At 33.7% G+C, this 25,772-nt stretch overlaps 3 protein-coding genes and 1 pseudogene across 4 annotated transcripts; 1 reads left to right on the top strand and 3 right to left on the bottom strand.

The window, feature by feature from the left end:
- The first annotated feature begins 7,792 nt into the window (after positions 1–7,792).
- Positions 7,793–13,066, top strand: LOC146941366 (importin subunit beta-1 pseudogene; annotated as a pseudogene). The gene is made up of 3 exons (XR_015032348.1): positions 7,793–7,926; positions 9,185–11,605; positions 11,697–13,066. The product of XR_015032348.1 is annotated as an importin subunit beta-1 pseudogene (transcript).
- A 913-nt stretch (positions 13,067–13,979) lies between these two features.
- On the bottom strand, positions 13,980–18,338 carry TAP38 (thylakoid-associated phosphatase 38). The gene is made up of 11 exons (XM_085755133.1): positions 17,938–18,338; positions 17,288–17,416; positions 17,071–17,176; positions 16,486–16,596; positions 15,427–15,506; positions 15,248–15,301; positions 15,017–15,133; positions 14,872–14,926; positions 14,747–14,779; positions 14,621–14,667; positions 13,980–14,285 (listed from the first exon to the last, which is right to left on the bottom strand). The coding sequence occupies exons 1-11, from the start codon at positions 18,255–18,257 to the stop codon at positions 14,162–14,164; spliced, it is 1,176 nt and encodes a 391-aa protein (XP_085611259.1). The 5' UTR covers positions 18,258–18,338; the 3' UTR covers positions 13,980–14,161.
- A 427-nt stretch (positions 18,339–18,765) lies between these two features.
- LOC146941364 (uncharacterized) lies at positions 18,766–19,269 on the bottom strand. The gene has a single exon (XM_085749946.1). It carries the CDS (start codon positions 19,267–19,269, stop codon positions 18,766–18,768), a length of 504 nt encoding a protein of 167 aa, XP_085606072.1.
- Positions 19,270–21,164: 1,895 nt separating this feature from the next.
- On the bottom strand, positions 21,165–23,526 carry PTAC7 (plastid transcriptionally active7). The gene is made up of 4 exons (XM_085755132.1): positions 23,451–23,526; positions 23,317–23,373; positions 23,174–23,233; positions 21,165–21,727 (listed from the first exon to the last, which is right to left on the bottom strand). The coding sequence occupies exons 1-4, from the start codon at positions 23,493–23,495 to the stop codon at positions 21,392–21,394; spliced, it is 498 nt and encodes a 165-aa protein (XP_085611258.1). The 5' UTR covers positions 23,496–23,526; the 3' UTR covers positions 21,165–21,391.
- Between the last annotated feature and the right edge of the window lie 2,246 nt (positions 23,527–25,772).

Below are 25,772 nucleotides of genomic sequence, written 5' to 3'. Positions count from 1 at the left end.
TATATATTGCAAGAAATTGAGGATAAAGTCTACCATTGGACTTTCTTATTACTTGGAATAAAACTTGATCTAATCAAAATAATAAAATTCATTGGCATTTTATAGTAACATGTAGTCATTGAGATTATCCCACGAAAGGGAAATCAGAGACTGCAGAAATAAATAGCCACAAACATTAGTTAAAACATATTCCACTTTCGGTTCTGACCTTCTGTGCATTACTTTGATTTCCAATTTGATACCATTTCTTTTATAATTTAGTCTATGAAATATGTTTTACAGTTTGTGCATTTGTTGTCATTACCATACCATACAAATTTATGGAATTACATTTCAGAATATAGGATCAATTAGCTTTATTTTACGGTATTAAATAAATACAAGTAACTCTTCTAAAGTACTCTTTAGAGAGTAAAACAAAATATATTGGTACACAATTCATTGTTTATCAATATTTAGTGTGTGTGGTGTATGAGTTCTGCCATTAGATTCTTTAGAATAAAAAATATATTAACCATCCAATTGTAATAATATATTATGCCAGCAACACACTCTATAATTCAAAATATTCAACATATTTTTTTTCTATTGACTAAAATTTATATGGATCTCGTATATAATTGAAGAGTGCTTGGATGAGATGGTAAAAAATCTCTTTCAGCTTAATCAGAGATCGTAAGCTCGAATATAACGTTGAGAATGCAGCAATGTTAAATATCTTGAAGGAGCGTTTTTCATTCATTACGGTCCTATTCAACTCGGTAGATTACTCTCTACACTAACACGCATAGGATACCCAATTCAAAAATAATAATAATATGGATTTCATATAAAGTTGATGAGATCCATATAAAGTTAAATCAATCAATAAAAACCAACGTATTGAAAACTGTAAGTCAGAGATTTTGTTGCTAGCATTGCTCTACTGGTCTATAATATTTTCCCAAACGTTTCTATTCAAGTAGTAGTTGAGATTATGACGTATCATATTTCCTCTACTTTTATCTTAATTCAAAATTTAAATATTAATTAAAAATATCGATTAAAATTTAGCAATTTGTTCATTTCCTATATCTGATCAAACATTTCAAATTCAACCTACTATTTTATATACCACTCCTTTTCTATTTTATTGTATGTTACTTTGACATATATTAAGACATGTAGTTAATTTTGTATGAAAAATAAAAATTATAAATGATTTTATAAAATTATCTTTCGTTAATGACATGAAAATGAGAAATTAAATGAATTGAGAAAAGAGAGAATAATAAATAGTAAATGGTATGATAGGAAAAGAAACGTGAATGCTTAATTGATAGCGTGGCTGTCAAAAGTGACATAAAATAAAATATAGAGGAGCATCACTTAAAAAAATGACAAAACTTAGGTTCATTTCCATATAGATACTTTTTGTATAATTCTTAATTAAAAATACTCATTTTTTGTTACAACAAACTTTGAGAAATTTATGGATTGGTGAAAATCATGGTACCATAGAAAAAGCACTTACGAAAATGCACCTAAGTTTTTTCCTTAAAAATATATATTAATATTGTTAATAGGAAAATTCTATGGTGAAGTCATAAGAATGACTTTTTTGGTGAAGTTAACACTATAACATCAAAAATGTAATGAGTAACACCCCACTGTTTGTACAATGACATCAAAAGTTCAGTCCTCATAGTATCATCAATTCATCAGATTAACAAGACTACACTTAATCTAATTTTATCCTACCTTTTTATAAGCGTAGCACCCCACAAAGTGTAACTTAAGACTATCACATAATATCATCAACTCTGTTAAAGATTCCAACGATAAAATAGTACTTGTAAGTCCAAGATGTTGCAAGCATTACTAGATGAATTATTATTGATCATTAACCAGTAATCAACAATTTAAAAATGAATCAAACATTAAAATCAAAATTAACTTTTTCAAAAAAGTCAGTTTACTGACTGCACCGTAGAAGCTCCCTTGTTAATATTATATTAGGATGTGGAGAGAAACATTGACGATATCATTATTCCTTCACCAATTTCTTCAAACCTTTCTTCACCTTAAGGTAACCATTTTCAGCCACCACCCCCGCTAAAACCACCATGTTTGGATATGGGTCAACCTACTTATCACTCAACTTCTAACCTCTTCATTCAACTATCAAACCAATCTTATAACTTATTTGCTTTCATTTATTAGCGCTATCGACTATCAATTAACTTGTCTTATCAACTATATGTTCATTCAATTTATATCATTTAGCTTATTCACTATCTTCCATGAAAAAAGAATTTATTCATTATCTACTATTATTTTTTTTTAGAAAAGAGAGGCTTATTCTTCTAAAGTCGTCACTTACATGAAAAAGAAAATAGTTTTTTTAATATCAATTCTGCAATTGGCTTATATTATACTAAATGAGGCAATTGTCTAGGTGTGTGTTTGGTTGGGCGGTGGCGAGAATTGATTTTGATAGAATTGAGTTTGAGAGAATTGATTTTGGTTAAAAGTGAGTTGAATGTGAATTGATTATGTTTGGATACACTTTAATAGAAGTGATTCTTATGAGTTGATATTGTTTGGATAGTTTGAATCAAAATTGATTTTGAATGATGACTAAATTATCCTTTTAATTAAAATTAAATATCTCATTCTTACTTAAATTAATTATTTGAACTTATTTAAAATCATAAATGGATTTTTATTGGTTCACAAATTTATTTAAAAATAATTTCAGATTATAAGAGTTTTTTTTTTTTAAGAATTTTTTTTAAAAAATTGATCAATTTAATACTCCCTCACGTCTCTCATTTCCATCCTTTTCTCCGCTATCAGTACTCTAAATTTTCTCCATCACTATTTTCCTTTTCTAAATTTTCCTTTTCCATCTTCTTCTAGCCTTTCTTCTTCCCCATTTCACTATTTTTCTCTCATACCATTTATCCATCACTCACCAATTAAAAAAAGATCTCCATCACTCATCACTATTTTCCTTTTCCATTTCCATCCTTTTCTCTCTGTTTCATATGCAGATCTGACAAAGATTAGAATAGATCTGCAAAAATAAAGAAGAAGAAAGATGTTCTTTTTAAGGAAGAAGAAGAAGAAGAAGAAGAAGAAAGATGTTTATTTGTAAGAAATTGGAGAAAAAAACATGGGTATATTGGTAACTATACATGCCATTGAAATCAAAACTGAGTTTCACAAAAGCAGAAGCTAGGAATACCAGCTTCAGCTGTACTGGCGTTTTAAGATCAAAACTGAGTTTTCTAAAAGCACTTTTCATTCACCCAAACAAGAAAAAAGTTCTGGAAACCACGTTTGAAAAAGGAAACGGAGGTTTGGCTGCTTCAAACTTGTTGCCAAACACATACTAGGTTGGTTGTGGACTGCCTAATTAGAACATTCAAAGGTCAACCAAAGCAAGTGGCAGAGCTATTTTAGGGCATAAGTGAATCACTGGCCATAAAAAAAAAATCAGAGAGGGTACCCTAAAAAAATCAAGGAATTGCATTGAAGCAAGCATAAACAAGCTCTTAGATTGATTTGTGGTTGGTAAAAAATCGTTGAGGAAACACTAAAACACATGAAGGTGCATGACACGTTTCATATGACATGTCTGCGGATATCAAAGAAATTCGAGAAAAATCACAATTTTTTTAAAAATGTTGACCAAAAACCCATCACCCCGAGTGAGAAAGATATTATAAAGGACTGCTTTGGGGTAACGATAATTATCTTTTTCAATTGCATATTCTAAACCTTCATATTTTAGTGTTAAAAGATGACTTCAAATTATAACCACTTTTATCATTAGAACAAATAAAAGGACTTGAGGTGCTAGAGCTTAACCAGTTTTGGAATCATGAGATACCATTAGCTATGGGATCTTCTTTTTCAATTAAACTAGTCTTTTTTAAAGCCTTTTTTGTGTTTCTTTTTATATAATTTAGTAAACTGTAAACCAACTTATCTTTTTTTTTCCCTCTCTCTAATTGATATTATTGGTTGTTTCTATTTTTCTAACTTCTACTTCACATCGACATTTGAGGTTTCCAAAGTTAGTCTAAGATTATATAATTACCTTTTGTCCAAAACGATTAGGAAAACTGGCAGAAATTATGTAAAGAGAAATTAGTTCAGAAGTTGATAAAGAAATAATCAATTAAGATTGTCATTTTCATATCTACGATTGGATTGGAGTTCCATTATATTGTTTGAGTTATTTCGTGATCAATATTTGGCAGTACACATCTCTTGAATGTGTCTATGCAGTATCTTATTTAACTATTAATGAATCTATATGGCTCTTTTTTTATTTATTTAAATCAGTTATTAGTATAGTTATGCGTTCGGTTGTTATGACAAAGGGCAAATTTTTTTATTTTTTTTTAGGGATGAAGGGCAAATAAATTTTTTTTAGGGACAAATGGCAACTAATTCAAAAGAGTACATTTTACAGCGATTATTTCAAGAGAAGTTATGGTAAGTATTACTTTTGATAGCTCAGTCATATGATCGCTATTAAATGTGATCCAATAAGCATCACAATTCACAAATCTTCACTACTACAGCACTTGCTGGAAAAGGGCTACGAAATGTAGACTTTTGATAGCTCCCAAAAAGCGCTGTAATAGGTCATCTGTTTACAATATTTTTCCTCCATTTCTTTCTAAGTGTCTAATTCATTAATTATACTCTTTCTTATTTACTCTTTTTAAAGAAAGTTTGTTTTTTTTTATATCAAACTTTAAACAAAATTTTGATTTTTGATTAATGTGAGATAAATTTTATTTTGATTTACTATTATTAACAGTGTGTATAATATTTAGACTATTGAAAATTGTTTGTTATGGAAGAGAAATAGATTGTGCAAAAAAATAGGAATTTGTGGGATAGAGGAAAAATCACTAACAATTGTCTGTTATGAGAGAATGTGTGTGCAAAAAAAAAAACATAGAAATTTATTGGTGGATTGAAATGAGGGTATAATAGAGGAAAAAAGTTCACTTCCTGAATTTGATGTTACTATATTTAAACGAGTCTTAAAAATGGATGAAGTAGGGGATTTTATAGTGCTATAAAGGGAACTCTCTAAATAACTAACATGTTAAACACCACAATTGAACTTAACCTTGTTAAGACATTAACTCGTTAATATATTTAAATATATGTCAAATTACTGTTTTTAATAGTAACCGTCAAATACTTAATTTTCATTGAATGACAATGTAAAACTAGCTTACACTTTACACACACACACTAGACTGTTTTGCATTGATTTTTTCTCCTTCTAATTATACCCTTAAGCAAATTTGACTATATAAATGCTATTTTGTTGATGTCAATTCAAAAACATAAGAATTTATGGTATATTAGTCATATTTTTTCAAAAAGATATCATATTTGTTATATTATTGGTATCATTGAAAAAAATAAGTTTAATTTGTTATCTTATTGGTGAGATATGAGTTGATATGTCGAATGAGGGTGGTGGTGACATCGAGAAGATACTGTGAGATAGATGGAAAAATGACAGAGATGACGAAATGGGTGGTGGGTGGTGTGCGAGGACAATGGGTGTTGGGTGACGGTGGTAGTGGTTAGTGAGATAAAGAAGGAAGAGGTTGGTGGTGTTAAGGGGAGAAAAAAAACGAGGGAAAATGGGTGGAAGAAAGTGAATGACTTGAATTCAAAGGATATAGTGAAGGAAGAGAAAGAAGAGAATTCAAAGGATATAGTGAAGGAAGAGAAAGAAGAGAATGTGAATGGACATTATTACACTCAAAATAATTAATAAAAAAAATGCCACATAAGATGTAGAAGGGGGATTTGCCACGTAATGGTGTACACATATCAATTCTCCATCACGAATAACATGCATTATAGATTCATCACAAAAATTGCAGCGCATACAAATACCATCAGAGGTTATGCGATGGGGATTCCTTTCCTCATTAGTAAGAAGTTTACCATGACAAACGTTCCACAAGAGTGCATGAATATTTGAAGAACCATACCATTGCCAATCTAAGGGGAAAATAGGATCATGGTTATTTCCATCTCTAGAGTCATTAGAGTTATAAAAGTAAGTCGGTTTGATAGTAAAATCCATGTCACTAGTCAATGACCAACACATATTGTCATCATCTTTCATATTGGGAGGTTTGATACTAGCAATTGCAGTGCCAATATATGCAGAAAGACTTAACCTTGTTCTGATTCCAGTTACATGCAGAGACATGAGAAGAAACAAAGAATTCTTTTTCACCAATAAAGATGGATGATGTGACTCATAATGCATCTTCGATTTTCTCTTAATTCATTTACACTATTATTGTAAACTTTTTTTTTATAATATCAATCAACCATAATCGTCTTATCAATTAAAAATATTTTAATTACTAATTACTTTTAAAATCACACAAATGATTAATTATTATTTGTTGTGGTGTGAAAATTTTCTCTAAAAATGTATCAATAATATTTTTCTTATTAAAATAAAAATATGATATGTATTCATATTCTCTAAAATAACATGTAAAATATCTAAATAGATTTTAATCTCATTTTTTATGAGTTTAATTAGTATGCTCTAACAATATACATTTATTTTATACATACATACAATGATGTGTTATGAAATCATTAATTGATATGCCAACAAATTATTGGATACATGTATAAAATAATTATACAATCACATAATATACTGAGTAATTTTTTGTTTTATTATCTCGTTAGTCTATTAAATAATTGAATTATTTATGGGTCAAGCCTCGAATTAGGAGAACCCATAACCCGAGGTTAACACAAACAAATGTTCATCTTTACTTAGATTAACCGACGGGCTAGGTCTTGAACTTTTTGACCAAATCAAATATTTTCAGCCCAACCCATTTCCAACCCTAATCTAGGGGTGTAAGTGGTTCGGACAAAGCCGATGAAACCGAAAATCCAAACCGAGAAAATATCCGACCTTGTTTGGTTTGGTTCAAAACCAAATCGAACCAACCTAAACCGATCTAGTTTGGTTCGGTTCTCAGATTTTTATTTTGAGATCCAATAAACCGATGAACCGAACCGATGCTAATATGATTCCCCATTTTAGTAATATTATCCCTCCTCGCACACACTTATGATTAAGCTCAAAATTGAAGTCCAATCTAAAATACTCCTTAATTTATTCACTTTCTCTCATCATCATTTTATCTCATCACACACACTCTAATTCGTTTCTGCAAAAAAAGAACACTTGTCGTCGGTCACCCCTAACTCATCGTTCCTCACCGCCGTCGAGATCGTCCATCTCTTGTTAGTTTTTTCATATTAGTTATAAAAAGTAGTTTGAAAAATAGAGAATATGGAAAACAAAGTTCTATGAAATATTTGAGTATGTTGTATACATGAAACACAAATTTGTGAAAATATGAATTTTTTTTATTGTATTTTCAAACAAACCGATCAATCGCGAACCGATCCAAACCGAACCAAACCGACTAGTTTGATTCGGTTTATTTTTTAAAAAACAGAAAAAAAACCGAACCAATCCGAACCGATGAAGATTTCATTGGTTCATATATTTTTTTGACTAAAAACCGATCCAAACCGAACCGTTACACCCTAATCGGTATAAGATTACTGTTTATTTACTATTATTGGCCTTTTTTTTAACTACTTAGATTAACTAATGGGCTAGGTCTTGAACTTATTGACCAAATCGGATCTTTTCGGCCCAACTTATTTCCAACCATAACCGATATAAGATTACTATTTATTTACTACTGTTACTAGTTGTTTTCTTTTAACTCGAACGCAAAGCTTGCGATTTTAACCGGTGTTACAGTTGTGCCACTCTCTCTTCTTCTCACTCGCTCACTTCCCTCGTTGCGATCTCTTCTACAATTTCAATCCTAATTTCAGGTACCGTCGATATTCCGATATACTCTTTCTGTCTTAGTTCTTTCACGTCAAGTTTTACTTTTCTGCTGTTTCTATTTTCATCATGAAATTTTAACTATGCGGTTTAGTTTTTCATTCAACGGTGCTTCATTACGTTAGTTTTATTCTTTGTTTCCATTATGATCTATTTGAATTGGTTTCTGTATTGAGTTTGATTGATGATTCTATTCATTCACTTCGATGTTAAATTTGTGCGATGTGAAAAAGAAAGGGAAAAAAAATCTGTATCGTTCCTATAACAAGTTCCAGAACATTAAGCTAACTTTGAATTTAGTAGTAGATTATTTTAGGTTAATTATGTATAAAACAAGTGGGAGAGACTAACTTTGTATTCGTGACGTTTGTATGCGTGACGACAGTGTAGATTGCAAGATAAAGATTGGTTCCATTTATGTTGATATTTTCAAAGCTTTTGCTTTGAATCAGTGAAGTAAACAATAGGTGTTAAACAAAATAGGGAGAGAAAGCAACCTACTGACCTAGGAATAGAAATAGTTTATGTACTCAAAATAAATAATTTTGTTTGTTGAAACTGAAAAGAAAGCGAATTCCCTCGTTTGGATGTTGTCTTCTGCATTCGCAGTAGAAAACCGTGATTAACACACAGATCATACAGTCAAGTATGTATTCTAATTCCGTATCCTGCATTCGCTTAACTACAAATTTGCTTGGTTTTCTAATTTATTGTTAATAGGTGTTATCAATAGGGAAAAACTCATATTAATCTTTGACACATATGAACTATCTGCCATTAAATAACATATCTTGTATGTTATACTTTGAGAAATTCAATTTTAATTTGTATATAATATTTGCCATTCGTCTTTTTCCTGGTTCGTTTCGTAGTTGTATTTTCGTTTCATTTTTCTGCTTAATTTATCATGAGTTTAATTTTCATACACTGTCGGCTCATTGCAGTCATCCATATATGTCACTTTAGAATTAGTTAGGATAAAATTCAAATGTTTTTAATGATCTGACGATTATGATTTCTTGATAGTGTAAAATTTGTTTACGCCGCCGGTGTATATAAATCAAATCCTAGTATATTGTTACATGGTAGCCATCTTTATATATTGCTATGTTTCTCTCAATTTTCTGGCCAATGGGTTAATCCCTAAATCTGGATAATTATTTACCAATAAAATAATTGCCTCTTCAATAGACTCAATATCTTACTTTAAAGTGGAATGTTAAGCTGATTGTTTTGTGCCATTAGGTATAGCATAGCAATGGAAGTTACTCGGGCACTTTTGAATGCTCAATCCCTTGATGGGACTGTACGTAAGCATGCTGAAGAAAATCTGCAGCAATTTCAGGAGCAAAACCTTCCTGGTTTCTTGGTCTCTCTTTCTGGAGAGTTAGCAAGTGAAGATAAACCAGTTGATAGTCGAAAGTTGGCAGGTTTGATGCTTAAAAATGCATTGGACGCCAAGGATGAAAATAGAAAGCGGAAATTGGTTCAGAGATGGTTGTCATTGGACACTGCAGCAAAGGCCCAGGTTAAGGCATGCTTGCTGCAAACACTCTCCTCTCTTGTACTTGATGCTCGGTCTACCGCAACTCAAGTTGTTGCTAAAATTGCTGGAATTGAGCTTCCTCATAAACAGTGGCCTGAGCTGATAGGATCACTATTATCAAATATTCACCAAGTACCTGCTCATGTCAAGCAAGCAACTTTGGAAACTTTGGGGTATTTGTGTGAGGAAGTCTCTCACGAGGTTGTTGATAAAGACCAAGTAGATAAAATTCTTACTGCTGTAGTTCAAGGTATGAACTCATCTGAAAGTAATGATGTCAGACTTGCTGCTACTGGATCATTATATAATGCTCTTGGCTTTGCCCATGCTAATTTTAGCAATAAAGAGGAGTGTGAATGTATCATGAAAGTTGTGTGTGAGACAGCTATGTCTCCTGAAGTGAAAATACGGCAGGCAGCTTTTGAATGCTTGGTCTCAATTGCTGCTATGTATTATGTAAAATTGGAACCGCACATCCAGGTTATATATAACCTCACATCAAATGCTGTTAAGAGCGATCAGGAGCCTGTTGCTCTCCAAGCCATTGAATTCTGGAGTACAATTTGTGATGAGGAGACTGATATCTTGGAAAATCATGCGGGGGATACCAGTGGGGACTCTGATATGCATTGTTTTTACTTCATTAAGCAAGCCCTTCCTGCACTCATCCCTATGCTGTTGGAAACATTACTTAAACAAGAAGAAGATCAAGATCTGGATGAAGATACATGGAATATTGCAATGGCGGGAAGTACATGCCTTGGTTTAGTTGCTCTTACTAGCAGAGACGATATTGTGCCACTAGTAATTCCATTCATTGAGGAGAATATTACCAAACCAGATTGGAGACAGAGGGAGGCAGCCACCAATGCATTTGGCTCTATCTTGGAGGGGCCTTCCCCAGACAAATTAGCACCTCTCATTAATCATGCTCTACCATTTATGCTCAATGCTCTAGTGAAGGATCCAAGCAATCATGTTAGAGCCACCACTGCTTGGACTTTGGGACGAATGTTTGAATTTCTTCACAGTTCAATTGTTGGCACAACTATCATTAATGGGGAAAATGCCCAACAAACCATTACAATTCTCCTTCAGAGCATGAAGGATGTCCCTAATGTTGCTGAGAAAGCCTGTGGAGCTCTGTATTTTCTAGCACAGGGTTATGAGGATGTGGGACTAACATCTCCTATAACCCCCTTTTTCAAGGACATTGTTCAAGCCCTTCTCACTGTTACCCTCAGAGAGGATGCTACTGAATCAAGGTTAAGAGCTTCAGCATATGAAACATTGAACGAAGTAGTACGGTGTTCAACAGATGAAACAGCTCCTTTGGTATTACAACTAGTTTCTGTCATCATGATGGAGCTGCACAAATGTCTTGAAGTACAAAATATTTCATCTGATGAAAGAGATAAACAGAGTGAACTTATAGGCCTTCTTTGTGGGTGCTTGACTGCAATTATTCAAAAGCTAGGGTCTTCAGAACCTACCAAACATGTTTTCTTGCAGTATGCTGATCAGATAATGGGACTATTCATCAGGGTCTTTGCTTGTAGAAATTCCACTGCCCATGAGGAGGCCATGCTAGCTATTGGAGCCCTTGCCTATTCGATAGGCCCTGATTTTGCTAAATACCTGCCGGAATTTTACAAGTTTCTTGAGATTGACCTTCAGAATTTTGAGGAGTACCAAGTTTGTGCCGTAACTGTTGGTGTAGTAGGCGACATATGCAGGGCATTGGAGGATAAAATATTGCCTTACTGTGATGGGATTATGACACAACTTCTCACAAATTTGTCAAGTGATAACTTGCACCGTTCTGTGAAGCCCCCCTTGTTTTCATGCATTGGTGATATTGCACTAGCTATAGGAGACAACTTCGATAAGTACTTAATGTATTCCATGAACACACTACAAATTGCTGCAGAGATAGCCGCCCAGACATCAGGCTTTGATTTGGAAATGATCGATTACATCAACTCTTTGAGAAATGGGATATTAGAGGCATATTCTGGGATCTTCCAAGGGTTTAAGAATTAATCTAAAACTCAGCTCTTGATTCCTGATGCACCCCACATCCTGCAGTTCTTGGATAGCATATACATGGAAAAAGACATGTGAGAAAGCAAAAGAGTTAATTTTCCAATTTATTTTTTCTTTGTTATATATTAATTGTTTTAGTGACTTCATTGACTTTTCTTACTGCAGGGATGATGTTGTTATGAAAACAGCTATTGGAGTCCTTGGAGATCTAACTGATACACTTGAAAGCACTGTTGGTTCTTTAATTCAACAGTCTTTGTCAAGCAAGGAATTTTTAAATGAATGTTTGACCACAGACGATCGTTTGATTAAAGAATCTGCTGAATGGGCCAAGTTGGCTATCAATCGCGTTATATCTGTTTGAGGTTCATCTCAGTTAGCATATAATGTGTCATAATTGCATCCATTTGGGTGTGTTGTGGGGTTGCATGTGTCAAATTGTCTCCATGGTCAGACAACAGAAGGTATCTATCTGTTTGAGGTTCATCTCAGTTGGCATATCCTTTGTCATAAACTACTTGCATGCATTTGGGTGTGTCGTGGGGTTGCATGTGTCAAATTGTCTCCATGGTCAGACAACGGAAGGTATCTGTTGGAGGGTCTTCAAGTTGTCGCTAACTCATGCATCATGTCCAATGTGTTACTGACTTTTGCATGAGCATCATTAAGTCCAGTAAGAAGTTGGTGACGCGGTTACAAATGTGGGTTTACTCTTCGTGAGGAGTGTAAGTTGAATGCTTGAGCCACTGTGGGGAGGTAACTGATGCATGACTGAGAAACTACTCTACCCCTAGTGAAGCTTGGATGCTGAGTTTGAAGTTAAGATAAGCCCGTTCTATGCTAAAAATGGTTCCTGATCTGGTTGTGGGTTATTGGAATAGACGAACTCCCAGGGTTGAACTGGCTTTCATCATCACCACCCAAGTTATTTGTTTCTAGATATTCTCAGAGCCAAGGTCGGAGTTTATTCTCTTCCTTTCTGACTTTCAATCACATGCTCAAAGTCATTTTTTTCACCAGCTCACTTTTTCTACACATAACTGTTATTCTATTCTTGGAGTCATTTGTGATTGTTGACCCAGGATGGGAAAGGTTATTTCCTCCTTGGATTATTATGCATTTCTGTTTTGATGTCAGTCGATTTTGGAGGTCAAATTCATTTTCCATTCATGAAATCATCAAACCTTCTTTATTTCTTTGTTTTGAATTGCGCATATCGGCTATTCCAGTGGATTGGTACAGAAACTGGTCGTATATTTTGATGGTGGATTGCTGTTTCTCTTGTTGGAAGGCATTCGTCTGGGTTTAGTCTGTACTTGATATCTTTACTTTGTGTTCATAAAAGTTTGTGAATTTTGGTTTGCAAGGGCATTTTGCCATGTGTCCTGTATACCTTATTATGGTTTGGTGATATTGTTTTTTTTGAGACTTGGGATAAGATAAATTTGGTCAATTTTTTGTTTTACAGTTTTCATTTGGATACTATCCTCCTATTTGCATTCTCTCGAATTTAGCTATTGATTTTCATATTTAAATATTATGAACTGGAATGTTACAAAATCAGATAATGTACCATTAAAATATGAAACGAAATTCATTAGTATACGTTTCTTCTTACTATTATTATCATCATCAAAAAATGCGATGCGGGAAGCAAATTGGAAAAGATCCAAATCCAAAATCTGTGTAATCTAGTTGAAAATATAGATTGGATAATGAAATTAATGACAATTAATTTGTTTTTTAGATTGGATAATCAAATTAGTCACGTAGACTCTGCTTTTTGGATGCAGTTTGTAATGCAGTTCACACTGTACTTTTTCTAACGATGATATAACGTCCCCATAAGTAGAAAGACACATTATTCAGTTGACAAATATCAACATCAAAGAAAGTTAAACTTGACTTTCCAATTCATGCGGCTGACACATCTTTTCATAAAGAACTTGAATAGAATAATTAATAATTTCAAACAGATGGGGCATTTTTTTCGTGTGTTATGGATTCATGATCATCAGACTTTTATATTCCTTAATTTTGGTATCAAATACAACAATTATGTTCGAAACTAATCTGCCCTGCTTGCCTAATTTTTCATATGAGAGGATCATCCAAGTTAGTGAAATTAGAACAACCTTTTGATTGAATGGGGATCCAGTTAAAAAGTCTTAAATACAACAAATCTCTGAGAGTTACTTTCACCTCTCAAAGTTTTCTTAAAAGCTACACCTCTCGAGACTCAACTCACTTAAACTTTATTTCATCAAAAAGAAATAGAAGGCTTCGGCAATAAAATCGTCTAGAAAAGCCAAATTTTATCATGCAGCTCAAATAAAAACAAATCGAAAATTAAGGCAGAAGGTATAAAGTAGAGTTTTGGTCATGAGTAAATGCTAATATGGCATTTGATGGTAACAACATAGTAGGATCCTTTAAAGTCAAAATCAGTATTTGAATCAGCTTATTTATATATTGTAAATAAATTGTCAAAACATTTAAAAGAAAATATCAGGATATTTTCTAAACCAAGTAGATTCTACTAAGATGTGTGACATGTACACTAAATATTATACAGGCAGGAAGTAAAGAAGTATGCATCTGGTTATTTACATGACTAGTATGTTATTGATCTATAAAGAAAGCTGTGATGAAAACCAGATTCCAATAGACACAATTCCAACGGTGGCTAGGGCTTGGACTAGCTCAAATGTGACATTTTGTTGCTGCAGTGGTACACTCTTCCAGTCTGTCTTCCTGCAAGCACTCAATATAAAACGCATGGTAATTAATATAAAAATAAAAAAAATTATTTACAAAATATATGTTTTCTATACATGTGTATATAACGACCAGAGCACTTCTGTGCAACATGTTCTAGTTTTTCATATTTGTTTAAATCCTAAACCTTTGGACCACATTAATGCTCTAGTGATATGATAGTATCTAGAAAGAACTTCCATGACCAGAATATGAGTTTTATTAAATGCTAATCACAGTTTTTTTTTTCTTTTCACAAAGGCATAGCGGTAGCCAATTATAGAACGTAATTGCTGATGTCCAAAGTCATATATACATGACAAAATACATACCCTAGATCGGCAATTATAATGCTGACATTATCCTGTGTACGTTGGTCCTGCAGAGTGTATCATAATGGATTACTAAAACTGTACAAGTTCATGATAATAACTGCTACATAATTTATTATAACTTACCAAAACGACTTGTGCAAGGGATTCACAAGCTAGCTGAAATATGAACAAGCAGAATATTATTGCGGCTGCTTCGATGGTTTATCAATATGAATCAAAATGCCTCAAATATAAAGTTTTTGGCATACCTGTGTGTTTCCATGTTTTCGTAGTTGATCCCTCACAAAAGAAACTGCGTCTGAGCTGCAAGGATAGCAAGATTGTGAAGGTAATTCTCTGCGGAACCAAAAAAAGAAGGGTAGCAGAAATGATTTTGGGGATCAAAAAATAAACCTGCTCATGTAATCCCATAAGCCATCGGATGCTAACACTATAAATTCTGCATCTGAGCCAAGAGTTACTTGATAAATATCAGGGCGTGCAACAACCAAGTCATCTTTGAACTGTACACTGGTCAAAAGAAATGATTAGATTAAAACTTAAATTAGTTAAAAGCTCAATTTTAATATAATACAACACGCAATTTTAATGCGTTTGTTATAAGACATACATAAGATTACCTACCGGGAAATGAACTTTTCTGTCCATCTTCCTTCCTGAGCTCCTTTTTGTAGCATCCTTTTCACACGCAAAAGGTAGATAACACTTAGGAAGCATTTTAACAGGAGTAGAAGATATTAACAATTTAGAATAAATAAATTCCTTTATACTAGAAGGAATGATTTAGAGATTAAGGAATGTACTCGATCTTCTTTGTTTTGAATCGCATGTCCCCAAATGCACGGGATACAGCAATATCTCCGCAAATCCTACCGTTGGTAATCTAAAGAAAAGGCAGTACACATTTGAGTAATCATCAGCCATGCACCGTGCTTTCATTATATAGAACGGCGACAACGTTCATTTCAAAAATGGTCCAAAATTGCACCATCAAGGTAAATTAAATAAAAACTATGAAAACAAAAGAGACTGCCAACCCAATTAAAAGAATGACCTTCAATAAAGTGTAGTTTGAAGCTTATACTATAAACTAAGTGAGAATATGAGCTCCTAAATATCAATGAAATTCAAAATGAGCACCTAATTTGTAGTTGGATATTAGCTTTGATTTCATGATTTTGTTTTGGGAGTTATCTGTCCGAACTGTCCTATTTTATTAGGATTGTGTTTTTAGAGATAGGTATCGTGTACGAAACTATTTGTTTTTTCTTTTGTTTCTTTTTGCTTTTGTTTGAGTTTGGTCTAGTCCCCTCAACTGTTTTTGTTATTTCTTTTCATCTCTTTTTTAATAATATTGGATAGGTGCTTTTGCACTTATCAAGTTTACCTAAACAAATTATTCAAAATGACCAATTAATTTCCTATCACCTGACAGGCTAAAGGGAGACCATAAATTGATGTCTTTTTGACAGTGGTAACTGATTGGAACCTTATTGGAAACAATATATTTCATGTTCTCAAACAATCAAACCACAACACTTGGTAAAACTAGGAAATGGAAAATAGCTATATGCCCCATAAAACATCAGATTAATTATCCACATCCTAAGTTGTCACAACTCATAATTTTCGAACCAGAATTTTATTTTCATTATATAGAAATATGACCAGAGTCCCGAAAGTCAGCTTAGACGGTAAAAGGTTGCGGAGACATTTGATGTGTTGGGGCGTGGATTCGAATCGCCAATAACCCTCTTCTCCACACTTTGTAAGTGTGATTTTTGCTCCTAGACTCTTTAAAACCAAAAAAATTGACCAAACTCAAAGAGCATATAAAAAATGAAGGAACAAGGAAAACACACCCATCCACCTGCTTCTCTGATTCTTTTGATTTCTTGAAGAGAGGCCTTGTTGCTCCCATATGGACGGTGAGGACTAGTTAGCAATTCTGGTTTTCCAGATCTGCATAAAACCTACATGAATAAAATTGATTAATCATGTGATTTTGATGACATTCAATCCCCTAGATATTCTAGTTGAATGATAAATATCATAAAATTGATTAAATATAAAAAAGTAGCCCTAGTCAAATGTATGATTTATGAGTTGTAGATACTTCAAAAAATGGAAAAGTATCGGGGTCCGACGCTATCCAATATCGATACATGTCTGATACTTCCCGATATGTAACTAAGTAAGTAGTATACAGCAATACTTTTAATTCTCTTCAAAAAAAAATTAATAGATACTTCTGAGAAACATTTTCAATACTTCTTACCAACTAAAGACACAAATGTCATTTGGATACGACACACCTTCGATACATTACTACCTAAGAATACAAAATTGGTTTTGTGACACATTCATGGTAGAAAGAATATTCTTTCTACTATGAACATTGTGCATGTTTTATGAGAGGCACAATAAGGATGGATTATAATACATACCACAGATGAGTCACCAATATGTGAAATTAGCAGCTTATTATTTCCTAGGAATATGGCAGTTGCTGTAGCACCTGATTCATCCTCCTCCTCCCCTTTCATTTCAAGCCTTTAAAAACAAAATACTGTCTAAAGTCTAAACCTTCAATGTAATCATAACAAATCTAGAATCATTTGGAAACTATTGAATTAGACACGTTTTATGTATTAACTGGCTTACCATTTTAACAACCTCATGTCAGCTTTAACAAATGCCTGCTTTAATGCTTCTTCAACAGCTTTGAAATCTTTCTCAAGCAATAGTAACCCACCTTGTAGAGCTTCAAGACACTCCTTGTATAACTCATCCCTGTAGTTGGCATTTGGCACAGAAAATCAACAATTTAGATTATGCAAATAATTATAGTGTGCATTTGCTCTTATGGTAGAGAATTTCAAATGTGTTTGGTTCAAAATTTACACTAAGCTTTAGAACATGTTTGGATTGGCTTATCTGAGTATATCTAGTGAAATGAACACTAGTGAGATTGTTTGGGAAAGCTTATGGAAACATCTTATGACATGTCCATGAGCTGTTTTCAGCTTATTTTCATAAGTGGTACATGGTAGCTTATACATAAGCACTTAAATGATAAGCACCTATGTTATAAGCATTTAACTAAGTTGCTTATCCAAACAAATTACACCGGCTTTCATAATAAAGAAACATCGAAAGATCACTAACTTCACTTCAAACTCGATTATAATCAAATCAAATCAAATTTACAAAATAAATACAAGGCTATTTTGATCAAAAGCTCGCCCCAAACACACATAATTAATTAATTAAGCTAACAAACATGAGAAAGGAAAATTGAATATAGCTAAGACCTGAGGAACTGGACAGAAGCAAACCCTCCATGGCCATCAAACACGGCCGCGAAAGAGAAACCTTGGAGACTATTTGGCCTAAGAATAATATCATCTTCCATTTCATCACGTGGACCCTGCAAAGATACTGATCCCCATCTAATAGGAGGAGAGTCTGTCAATGATGAAGGTGCATCAATGGCTATGGCAGAACAGCAACGGTTTCTTCTTCTGATGAATCTGTTTTTGTTTGTGTTTGTGTTTATGTATTTGGAAGAGGTGGAGTGTTTATGGAGCTTAGTTAAGAGGAATCTTTGTATATGTGGTGTTGATAACGCCATCACCTAAAGCTTTCAAGTTTGAAGCTAAATATGAAGGGTTCTTTCTCACTGCTTCTCAGTTCAGATACTGAAGAAGGTGAGAGAGAGAGAGAGAGAGAGAGAGAGAGATAACAGATTAATACAAGCCTCTAACTGATTTTAACGGATTGGATTCTCTCGGTGGGATGTGGTGAGATGAGAATATGAGATTCTCTCTTACCTTTATTTATTAACCTTAAATTTTGGTTTTAAATGTCACTCTCAATACAATTTAATTTTTAAAACATACTCCCTTGTCATTTTGTGACCTTCTAACAAAAATCACGAAGGTAAAAGAAGTCGTTGAAATAATAAATTTGTTTGAATGTCTTTAACTATTTTTGTTACGATGATAAAGGATAGGAAAAACAAAACATAAAAGAAAAAAAAACACACTATCTACTTCCTAAGGAACAAAGTGTCAGCTGCATCGTTACTTAGAAGATTAACAAGACCAGCAGGGTTACGTTGGTTTGTTGAAGCATTCGTTTTATGTCTTGGATGAGAAAGCATAGATATGATATCTCTCAATGGGACCATTAATAAGGTTGATGTAAGTAAGAGAATCATAGTAGCAAGCAATTTCTACATAACCCAAATCTTTAGCCATGACCAGCCCGTGATAGATAGCAGAAAGCTCACCTAGCAGGATGTCATCTGAACCTGGAATAAAACCAGAGAAGCCCGCAAGGAAGAAACCTGTGTCATTACGCAAGAGCCCACCAAACCCGGTTCTAACGGGAGTACCATGGCAGCTACCATCCACATTAAGAATAACACCTGTAAAATTATTATTGTTCCATCTGATGTACCTGTCAGTCGTAACAGCAGAAGCAGAAGGAGAAAAGCTGATTACAATGCTCTCAATTAGGGATGACAATGGGTACCCTATGGGTAGGGTACTACGGTGCCCTTTCCCATACCCGCATTTGCAAAAAATACCCATACCCGTGTTCGTACCCTCGTGGGCAACAACTTTAGTATCATTCCCCATACCCTATGGGTACCTAAATGCCCATATCCGCCCCCATTACTTGCACTTTAACTATAAAAAGACAATAAAAACATCACAATTGAAATAAAACTATGGTCAATTTTTTTTTTAAATTAACTCATCAAATCGTACGAATCGTAATATTTAGTCAAATAAAAAAATCCAAAATATCCCTAAAAAATTGTACATCGACAGGATGGAGTTGTTATTGTATTAAATAGTTTTTGTGGTTTAGGTTTAGGTTTATCCTTAAATAGTTAAATAAATTAATTAATTATACACCAAAAACAAATGAATTATTTATGATATTATATAAATATGTACATGCGGGGTTGCGGGGCTGGGCAGTATAGTACCCTTACCCGTGCCCGTACCCATTAAAATCTGTGGGTATTACCCGGATCCGTGCCCATACCCACGAAAGCGGGGTTTTACCCTACCCATTGTGGGTATTTTTTGCGGGTACCCATCGGGCCTGGGTCCAATTGCCATCCCTACTCTCAATAGAATTTTTTATGTTACAAGTCAGACGTTGTAAAGACCAAGTTTCACCACCCAAACACATAAGATTCTGATGCTGCCAAGACCACCAAACTCCAGCAGGAAAAGTGTTAGCCTGGGAACCCTTAGCTCCCCTTCTAAGCTATTCGTAAGCATCCATAGAAGAGAAAAATTCAGAATTAGTGAAACCTAAGTGGTGCCATAACAAAGTGGAGAAAGTACGGTCACGAACACAATGGAGAAAGGTCTCGTTATGAAGACCGCAGCGGGGGCAAGTAGCAAAAGGAGCTAAATTCATATGATTCAACAGAGATAAAGTTAGTACATCATCATGGCAAGTCAGCCAAAACAAGAATTTATACTTTTCGGGCAGCTGGAGCTTCCAAATCCAAGACCAAGTGTATAAAGACGGATTTTGACCAGCTGAATCGGTATTCTAAAGGAGCCAAATGTAGCCACTTTTCGGAGAATAGGTACCATTTTTTTATTGCTCCGGATGACAACATTTTCAATAATATCATTAAAATTCATATGAATGCGGTTTATGTGTTCAGAAGCCTCAGAAGATAGGTTGGTATAGAGAATATTTGTGTGCGGGTCATTAGCAGAGAGAACATCTTTAATGGTGAGCTGCAAATCATGGATATCAATGTAAGGAGCAAGAGACCCAAGGATGCCAAGAGTGCTCCAGTTGGTGAACCAAAATGACGAAGATCAGGACCCCGTTCGCCAAGAATAGCCATCTTTAAGATATTTTCTATATTAACTTTTTATATTTTAAGATATATCGATAGTATTAACAAAGGATATATTGGAAAAATATAACGAATGCATCTAAAAATTGGTAAAAAAAATCTTATATTTAGGAATAATTTTTTCTTATAATTAAGGTATGGAGGGAGTATAAATATAAGTAAATGGGTCATGTTACTAATGAAATTTTTTTTTTTTTGAAAGGGCTAATGAATTGTTGAGCTGTAATATGTAAGGAACTCTATTGTGGATGCCGACTAACCCATGGTACCCTTTAGCGGTCAAAGTATAATATCTGCTTTTCAACACTATGAATGGTTGAGGTTCGATCAGATATAGTTTGGCTGATACTGGAGACAACAAGCTAGCTTTCTTTTGAATCCAAAACTAAACTATCTAAAAAAACATTTAAGTGGCGCAAAACATGACTTTTGGTTCTTAAGCTCAGTGAATAGATAATTCAAATCATTGCTGCGTCTACACTACAGGGAAATGGATATATAATATATACACACACACATTAATATAATTATGACAGTTAATATATATTACTATGTATCACAGCAGTTAACATGTAGTACTATCATTTTTCATTTCATTTCTTAAGTGAGAAAAATATCAAATCAGAAGGGGCTATTAAATGAGGGGATAAATGCTATGAGTAATTGAGAATAGTAAGTAATAGTTTTCCCACTACACAAGATACGGAATTAGATTTCCACGTGCTCTCGATGACTTTGATTTGCATGCATACAAACAACAGCGGCTAATTTAGACAGACATGAAGACATCAATTGTGCTAAGTGAGACAAAAAAATAAATTACTATCCGTGATGTAACATCTCAGCTTAACAATTGTCATCTAAAGTTATGTATAAAACTCTTTCAAATAATGAGGCCCAGGTTTGAAGGGATCAGACTCGGCATACGCCTCTGGACGGTAAAATCCGGCATCATTCACTCGATTACTCAAAACATGAAGAATGGCTTTCTTCTCACCTCCATACTCATCCATGTTGCTCTCAACATAAGCGTTGGCCTCAGCTGCTATCTCATTCACAAAATCATACTTATTATCTTCTGATAACAATAACCTCTCTATGTCCAATTGCAAGAGTTTTCCCTCATCCTTTATCTTCCTCACCTGCTCCTCGAGAAAAGGAATGCGCTCCATTTTGTAGGGCAGAGAATCATCCTTTTTTATCTGCAGCAAAATGAGTTTCTGCTTAAATATTCAAGTTCATCGGGCCTGATACTCGTGAAAACCTGTGTCAATAGCATGAATCATGTACACCAGCATAACCATTATGCATTCATTCAATCAAAATAGTTAGAAATGAAGAAATAAAAGCATCTTGATGTGCATACCACTTCACTATGGCATCAAAATTCAACAGAAAATGAGTATCTGTTGAGTGAGACATATACCAGATATTGGGACGGATATGTGCAACCATGATAGAAAGAAGCAAAGACACAAATCAAATTTAATTTGGTTTATCTTTACCACATGAAAGCATTTTTTGCAAATCATTATGTTCATATCGACAAACACCTCGGTAGCAACAACAGTTGGGTCATTAGGGGGTCCGAGGAATGATCACACTAGACTAAGAGCAACTACATAACTGACTTGAACACCACATTTTAACCCAAAACATTTAGACATTGGGTATATGGATCCTCTGGCACTTGATACTCCAACAGCAACTACAACAACATAAAGGTCACATGCATGGCAAAGAATCCGCGAGAGAATGAAGCAAGGTGGTGATATCATGCAAAACAACAGGGTGCAAATGTAAATATAAATGATGTGAAAAGTACAAAATGTGATCCTTTTATATATCCTCTCTTGGCTCTTCTCCTCCTCATTCCCTGTCACGCTACCTTTTCCCTTATCGTGTTCCTTAATGAATCACATCACTAGAGACTCTTGTAATACTTTTATTTTGTAAAGAATACACGTACAGCTCAAACACTACTTGTTTTTTTTTTTTGTTTCCTATGTTCGTCCTTGCAGCAACACATTGCAATTCACATCGCAAATGTCGTAGCATGTTTATTTACTTGTAACAGTAAAAATCTATAACATACCTTCCAATAATCCCTTGCATCATCACATCACAAGTGTTATAGCTGTTAATTTGGAACACCACAAATCTATAATCCAGATCGCTAATTCTGTTTCACAATTCCAGCTCACTTCCGTAACATGCAATCCAATAAATCCATCCACGACAAACTCTTTAACCTCTAGTCCCCTAACTTTCCAACTTTAGAATATTAGAATTATAAGTTTAAAACCTTTCCTTTCCGGAAAATGAGCAAACGGGGGAAAACATTCAGCGCCTCTTTGTATTGAGCCTAATGTCCCAAGAGAACTACAAACACATTTACTCAACATAAATTCTTCCTAACCCTTATTTAATTAAAATTAAAAATTTGTTACAATTTAGCCACTACTAACTACTGAGAAAGTTTGACAACACAATCTTTTCAATGCATATTCTATATTAATAGATGAAATTCATGTTAATGTCATTCATTTTATTTTACGATTATTATTTGGGAAATTTATACAAACAGGTAAGAGGCAAGCATAAAAAGAAAAACATTGTGAGACAAGAAAGATGGATGCAGAAGATACCATTTTCCTTCGCCTCCATATTCTTCGTCCACCACTTTCCTTTCGCATTTGGATTACCATCTTGCAGAACAAATGCATGAACAAGTTCAGTTTCATGATGCAAACAAAAAATTCAACAACTTTCGAAGTTATTATATTTATACCTGCGAGTTAACACTCAGGCTCGGGCTACGTGAATTTCCAGCTCTTAATTCTATCTTCTGCAAGAAAATTATTTGATTTTGAAGTAACAGTTTGGAAAAATATAAAGATTTGAAAAGAAAGATATGAACATTACAGGTAAAGTCGAAGAGAGAGTAAATGGGTTTACGCGGAGAGCCATAGCTGGTGTTTACTGAACTTTGGTTCGCCTTATCTCAAAAACTTATAAAGGAATTTTCTATATAATATTTGGATAAATAGTTTTTTTTCTACAAATAATCATTTTCATCCCACGATTCTTGAACGAATAATCATAATAGTTTTAAAATGGTTTTTGTCTATTCTATTAATCAAAACAATATCAGACGTTTTAATTGTTTATTGTTTACCAATACCCTATAACTACTAGGGACAAAACAATTGTCACCATATTGTGTCAAACTTAACACTATAACATCGACGATAATTCTTTATTGTATAATTGTTTTGCAAGACCGATCCTTTGATTGAAATAATTTTAATATCTTTGTCTTCGTTAATTTGTTTTATTAAACAATCATGCTTTCTTTTTTTTAAGAAGCAAAAATGGTATCAACACAATCGTTTCTTTAGCACAAGACGTACTAAAAAGGTCGCTCAAAATACAATATGTCTATCAAATAATTAAAAAAAAACACTGGTTAGCCGATACCCAAACAAGACAACGGGTTCAACCACCATTGCTGACAATTATTCACAAAAGTGGCATTATTAGCCTTCAACCACCAATAAGCATGAAATTTAACTTTATCCATAAGCTCTCTAATGGAAGTGTGAGAATTATTAAATAGTTTGTTAATGTCAAAGTAACTGGAGGAATGATCGACGAGCCCTCAAGCCACCTAAGCAGTGAGTGAAATGGAGAAAGTGAACACAAAGACTTTGATGATCAACAACTGAAACGCCAATCCAAGATCGGACCTGCTGTCAAAGGGATCTGTAAGTGTCGCAATGAAGAAACAGATGTTGGGCACTTTCAACCTGCCCACATCACGCCATACAAGAGGTATCCTCGAAAGATATCATGCCGCGATTCAATAAATTAAGTTTTGTTGGCAACTTGTCATGGAGCAAACACCAAGCTAAAATAGAAAACTTTAAGGGGAGTATGTCAAATCAGGTTCTCTAAAGCATCCAAATAAGGGGATTCATGTGAAGTAACAATCATATTAATCAATCATAATAGTGGAACCAACCAATTGAATTTCAACCAAAGAATGAACAATAATCAAAGAGAGTGACCAAGAAATAGAAGAGCAACGAGAGAAGGAGCAACAACCAAAGAGATGAACTAAGAGAGAGACGAACAATCAAAGAATGAGAAAAACCAAAGAGATGAATCAATACAGGGGAAAACAACCAAAAGAAGGATTTTCAACCATATTAAAATGCCACAATAAAGAGAGCGACCAACCAACGAAAAACCTATTTGTAAAATTTTACCAAATTAATTAGACAACTGTCCCAGAATATAATTATAAACCAATAGAGAAGCACGTAAATATAAGTAGAAGCATGCCAAAACAAAACCAACTCCACAATATAACAAATCCAAGTTGCAAGAAACAAATTTCCTAAACATAAATAATACCTACAACAACATTTGCAATAAAAAAATTGCACCGAAATAATACCAACGCTGGAGAATCACAACAACAATATTCATGTTCAAAACAACCAGATTGCATATAATTGTTTCTATCATCGACTATTGCAAAGTATATATCAAAGTAAGAGATAATCAGAAAGCAACTAAAGTGTGTCGAAAAAGAGAAATCAAAGCACCAAAAGAGAATACAACAATGCATTAAACTAGTTGCAAAACGAGACATGAAACCAAAAATCTAAACTGGGTTTCAAAACGAGATCCAAAAAGCTGATATGATCAATTACTATTTGCAACGATCCAAATTTTCTCATTTCATGCAATGAAAATTCTTTCGAGCAATTACCTATGGAATTTATAACAGTAAAAACTTTATCCAATTTCGGAGATCATTTACTACTATGTAACATTTAATTGTTGATACCAAAAAGTAGTTTCTACTATTCAATTTTTTTTAATAGAATCAACCATCAAAATAAAAAACAAAACAAACATATTCCCAAACTTTTAGGAGCTCAATACATAATAGCGACGAGTAGTTCAAAGAGGATCAAACCTGACCCTAGATATCATGTTAACGATAACAAAATAAAGGAAGGAGAAAGAGTCTAAGGTTTCACTAATGTGAATATCATGATAATGATTATGAATACGAGAAATAGAAATACAATATATAGTAAAACAAAAAATGACAAGACTACCCTTAACCTAGTTATAATAAGTTTAATAACATATTATACAACATGATCATATAATATAAATTTATAGTTAGATTCTATAACAATGAAAATAAAGTCAAGGTCTTTGAACCAT

This window comes from Medicago sativa, chromosome 3 (assembly GCF_051527215.1).
Source record: "Medicago sativa cultivar Bolivia chromosome 3, Bolivia_mono, whole genome shotgun sequence".
Classification (NCBI taxonomy): domain Eukaryota; kingdom Viridiplantae; phylum Streptophyta; class Magnoliopsida; order Fabales; family Fabaceae; genus Medicago; species Medicago sativa.
Note: the sequence above shows the minus strand (reverse complement) of the source record. Positions and strands in the feature narration are given on the sequence as shown.

What these genes read in the sequence shown, in the direction of transcription:
- LOC146941364 (XM_085749946.1), bottom strand. Translation starts at nt 19,269, where the DNA reads ATGGGGAATGATACTAAAGTTGTTGCCCACGAGGGTACGAACACGGGT.
- TAP38 (XM_085755133.1), bottom strand. Translation starts at nt 18,257, where the DNA reads ATGGCGTTATCAACACCACATATACAAAGATTCCTCTTAACTAAGCTC. An exon ending in GCTTCTGTCCAGTTCCTCAG is followed by an intron (nt 17,417 to 17,937) that starts GTCTTAGCTATA and finishes TGCCAACTACAG; the next exon opens with GGATGAGTTATACAAGGAGT. An exon ending in ACAGAAAAGTTCATTTCCCG is followed by an intron (nt 15,134 to 15,247) that starts GTAGGTAATCTT and finishes TCTTTTGACCAG; the next exon opens with TGTACAGTTCAAAGATGACT.
- PTAC7 (XM_085755132.1), bottom strand. Translation starts at nt 23,495, where the DNA reads ATGGCTCTCCGCGTAAACCCATTTACTCTCTCTTCGACTTTACCT. An exon ending in CTCTCTCTTCGACTTTACCT is followed by an intron (nt 23,374 to 23,450) that starts GTAATGTTCATA and finishes ATTTTCTTGCAG; the next exon opens with AAGATAGAATTAAGAGCTGG. An exon ending in GCCTGAGTGTTAACTCGCAG is followed by an intron (nt 23,234 to 23,316) that starts GTATAAATATAA and finishes TTGTTCTGCAAG; the next exon opens with ATGGTAATCCAAATGCGAAA.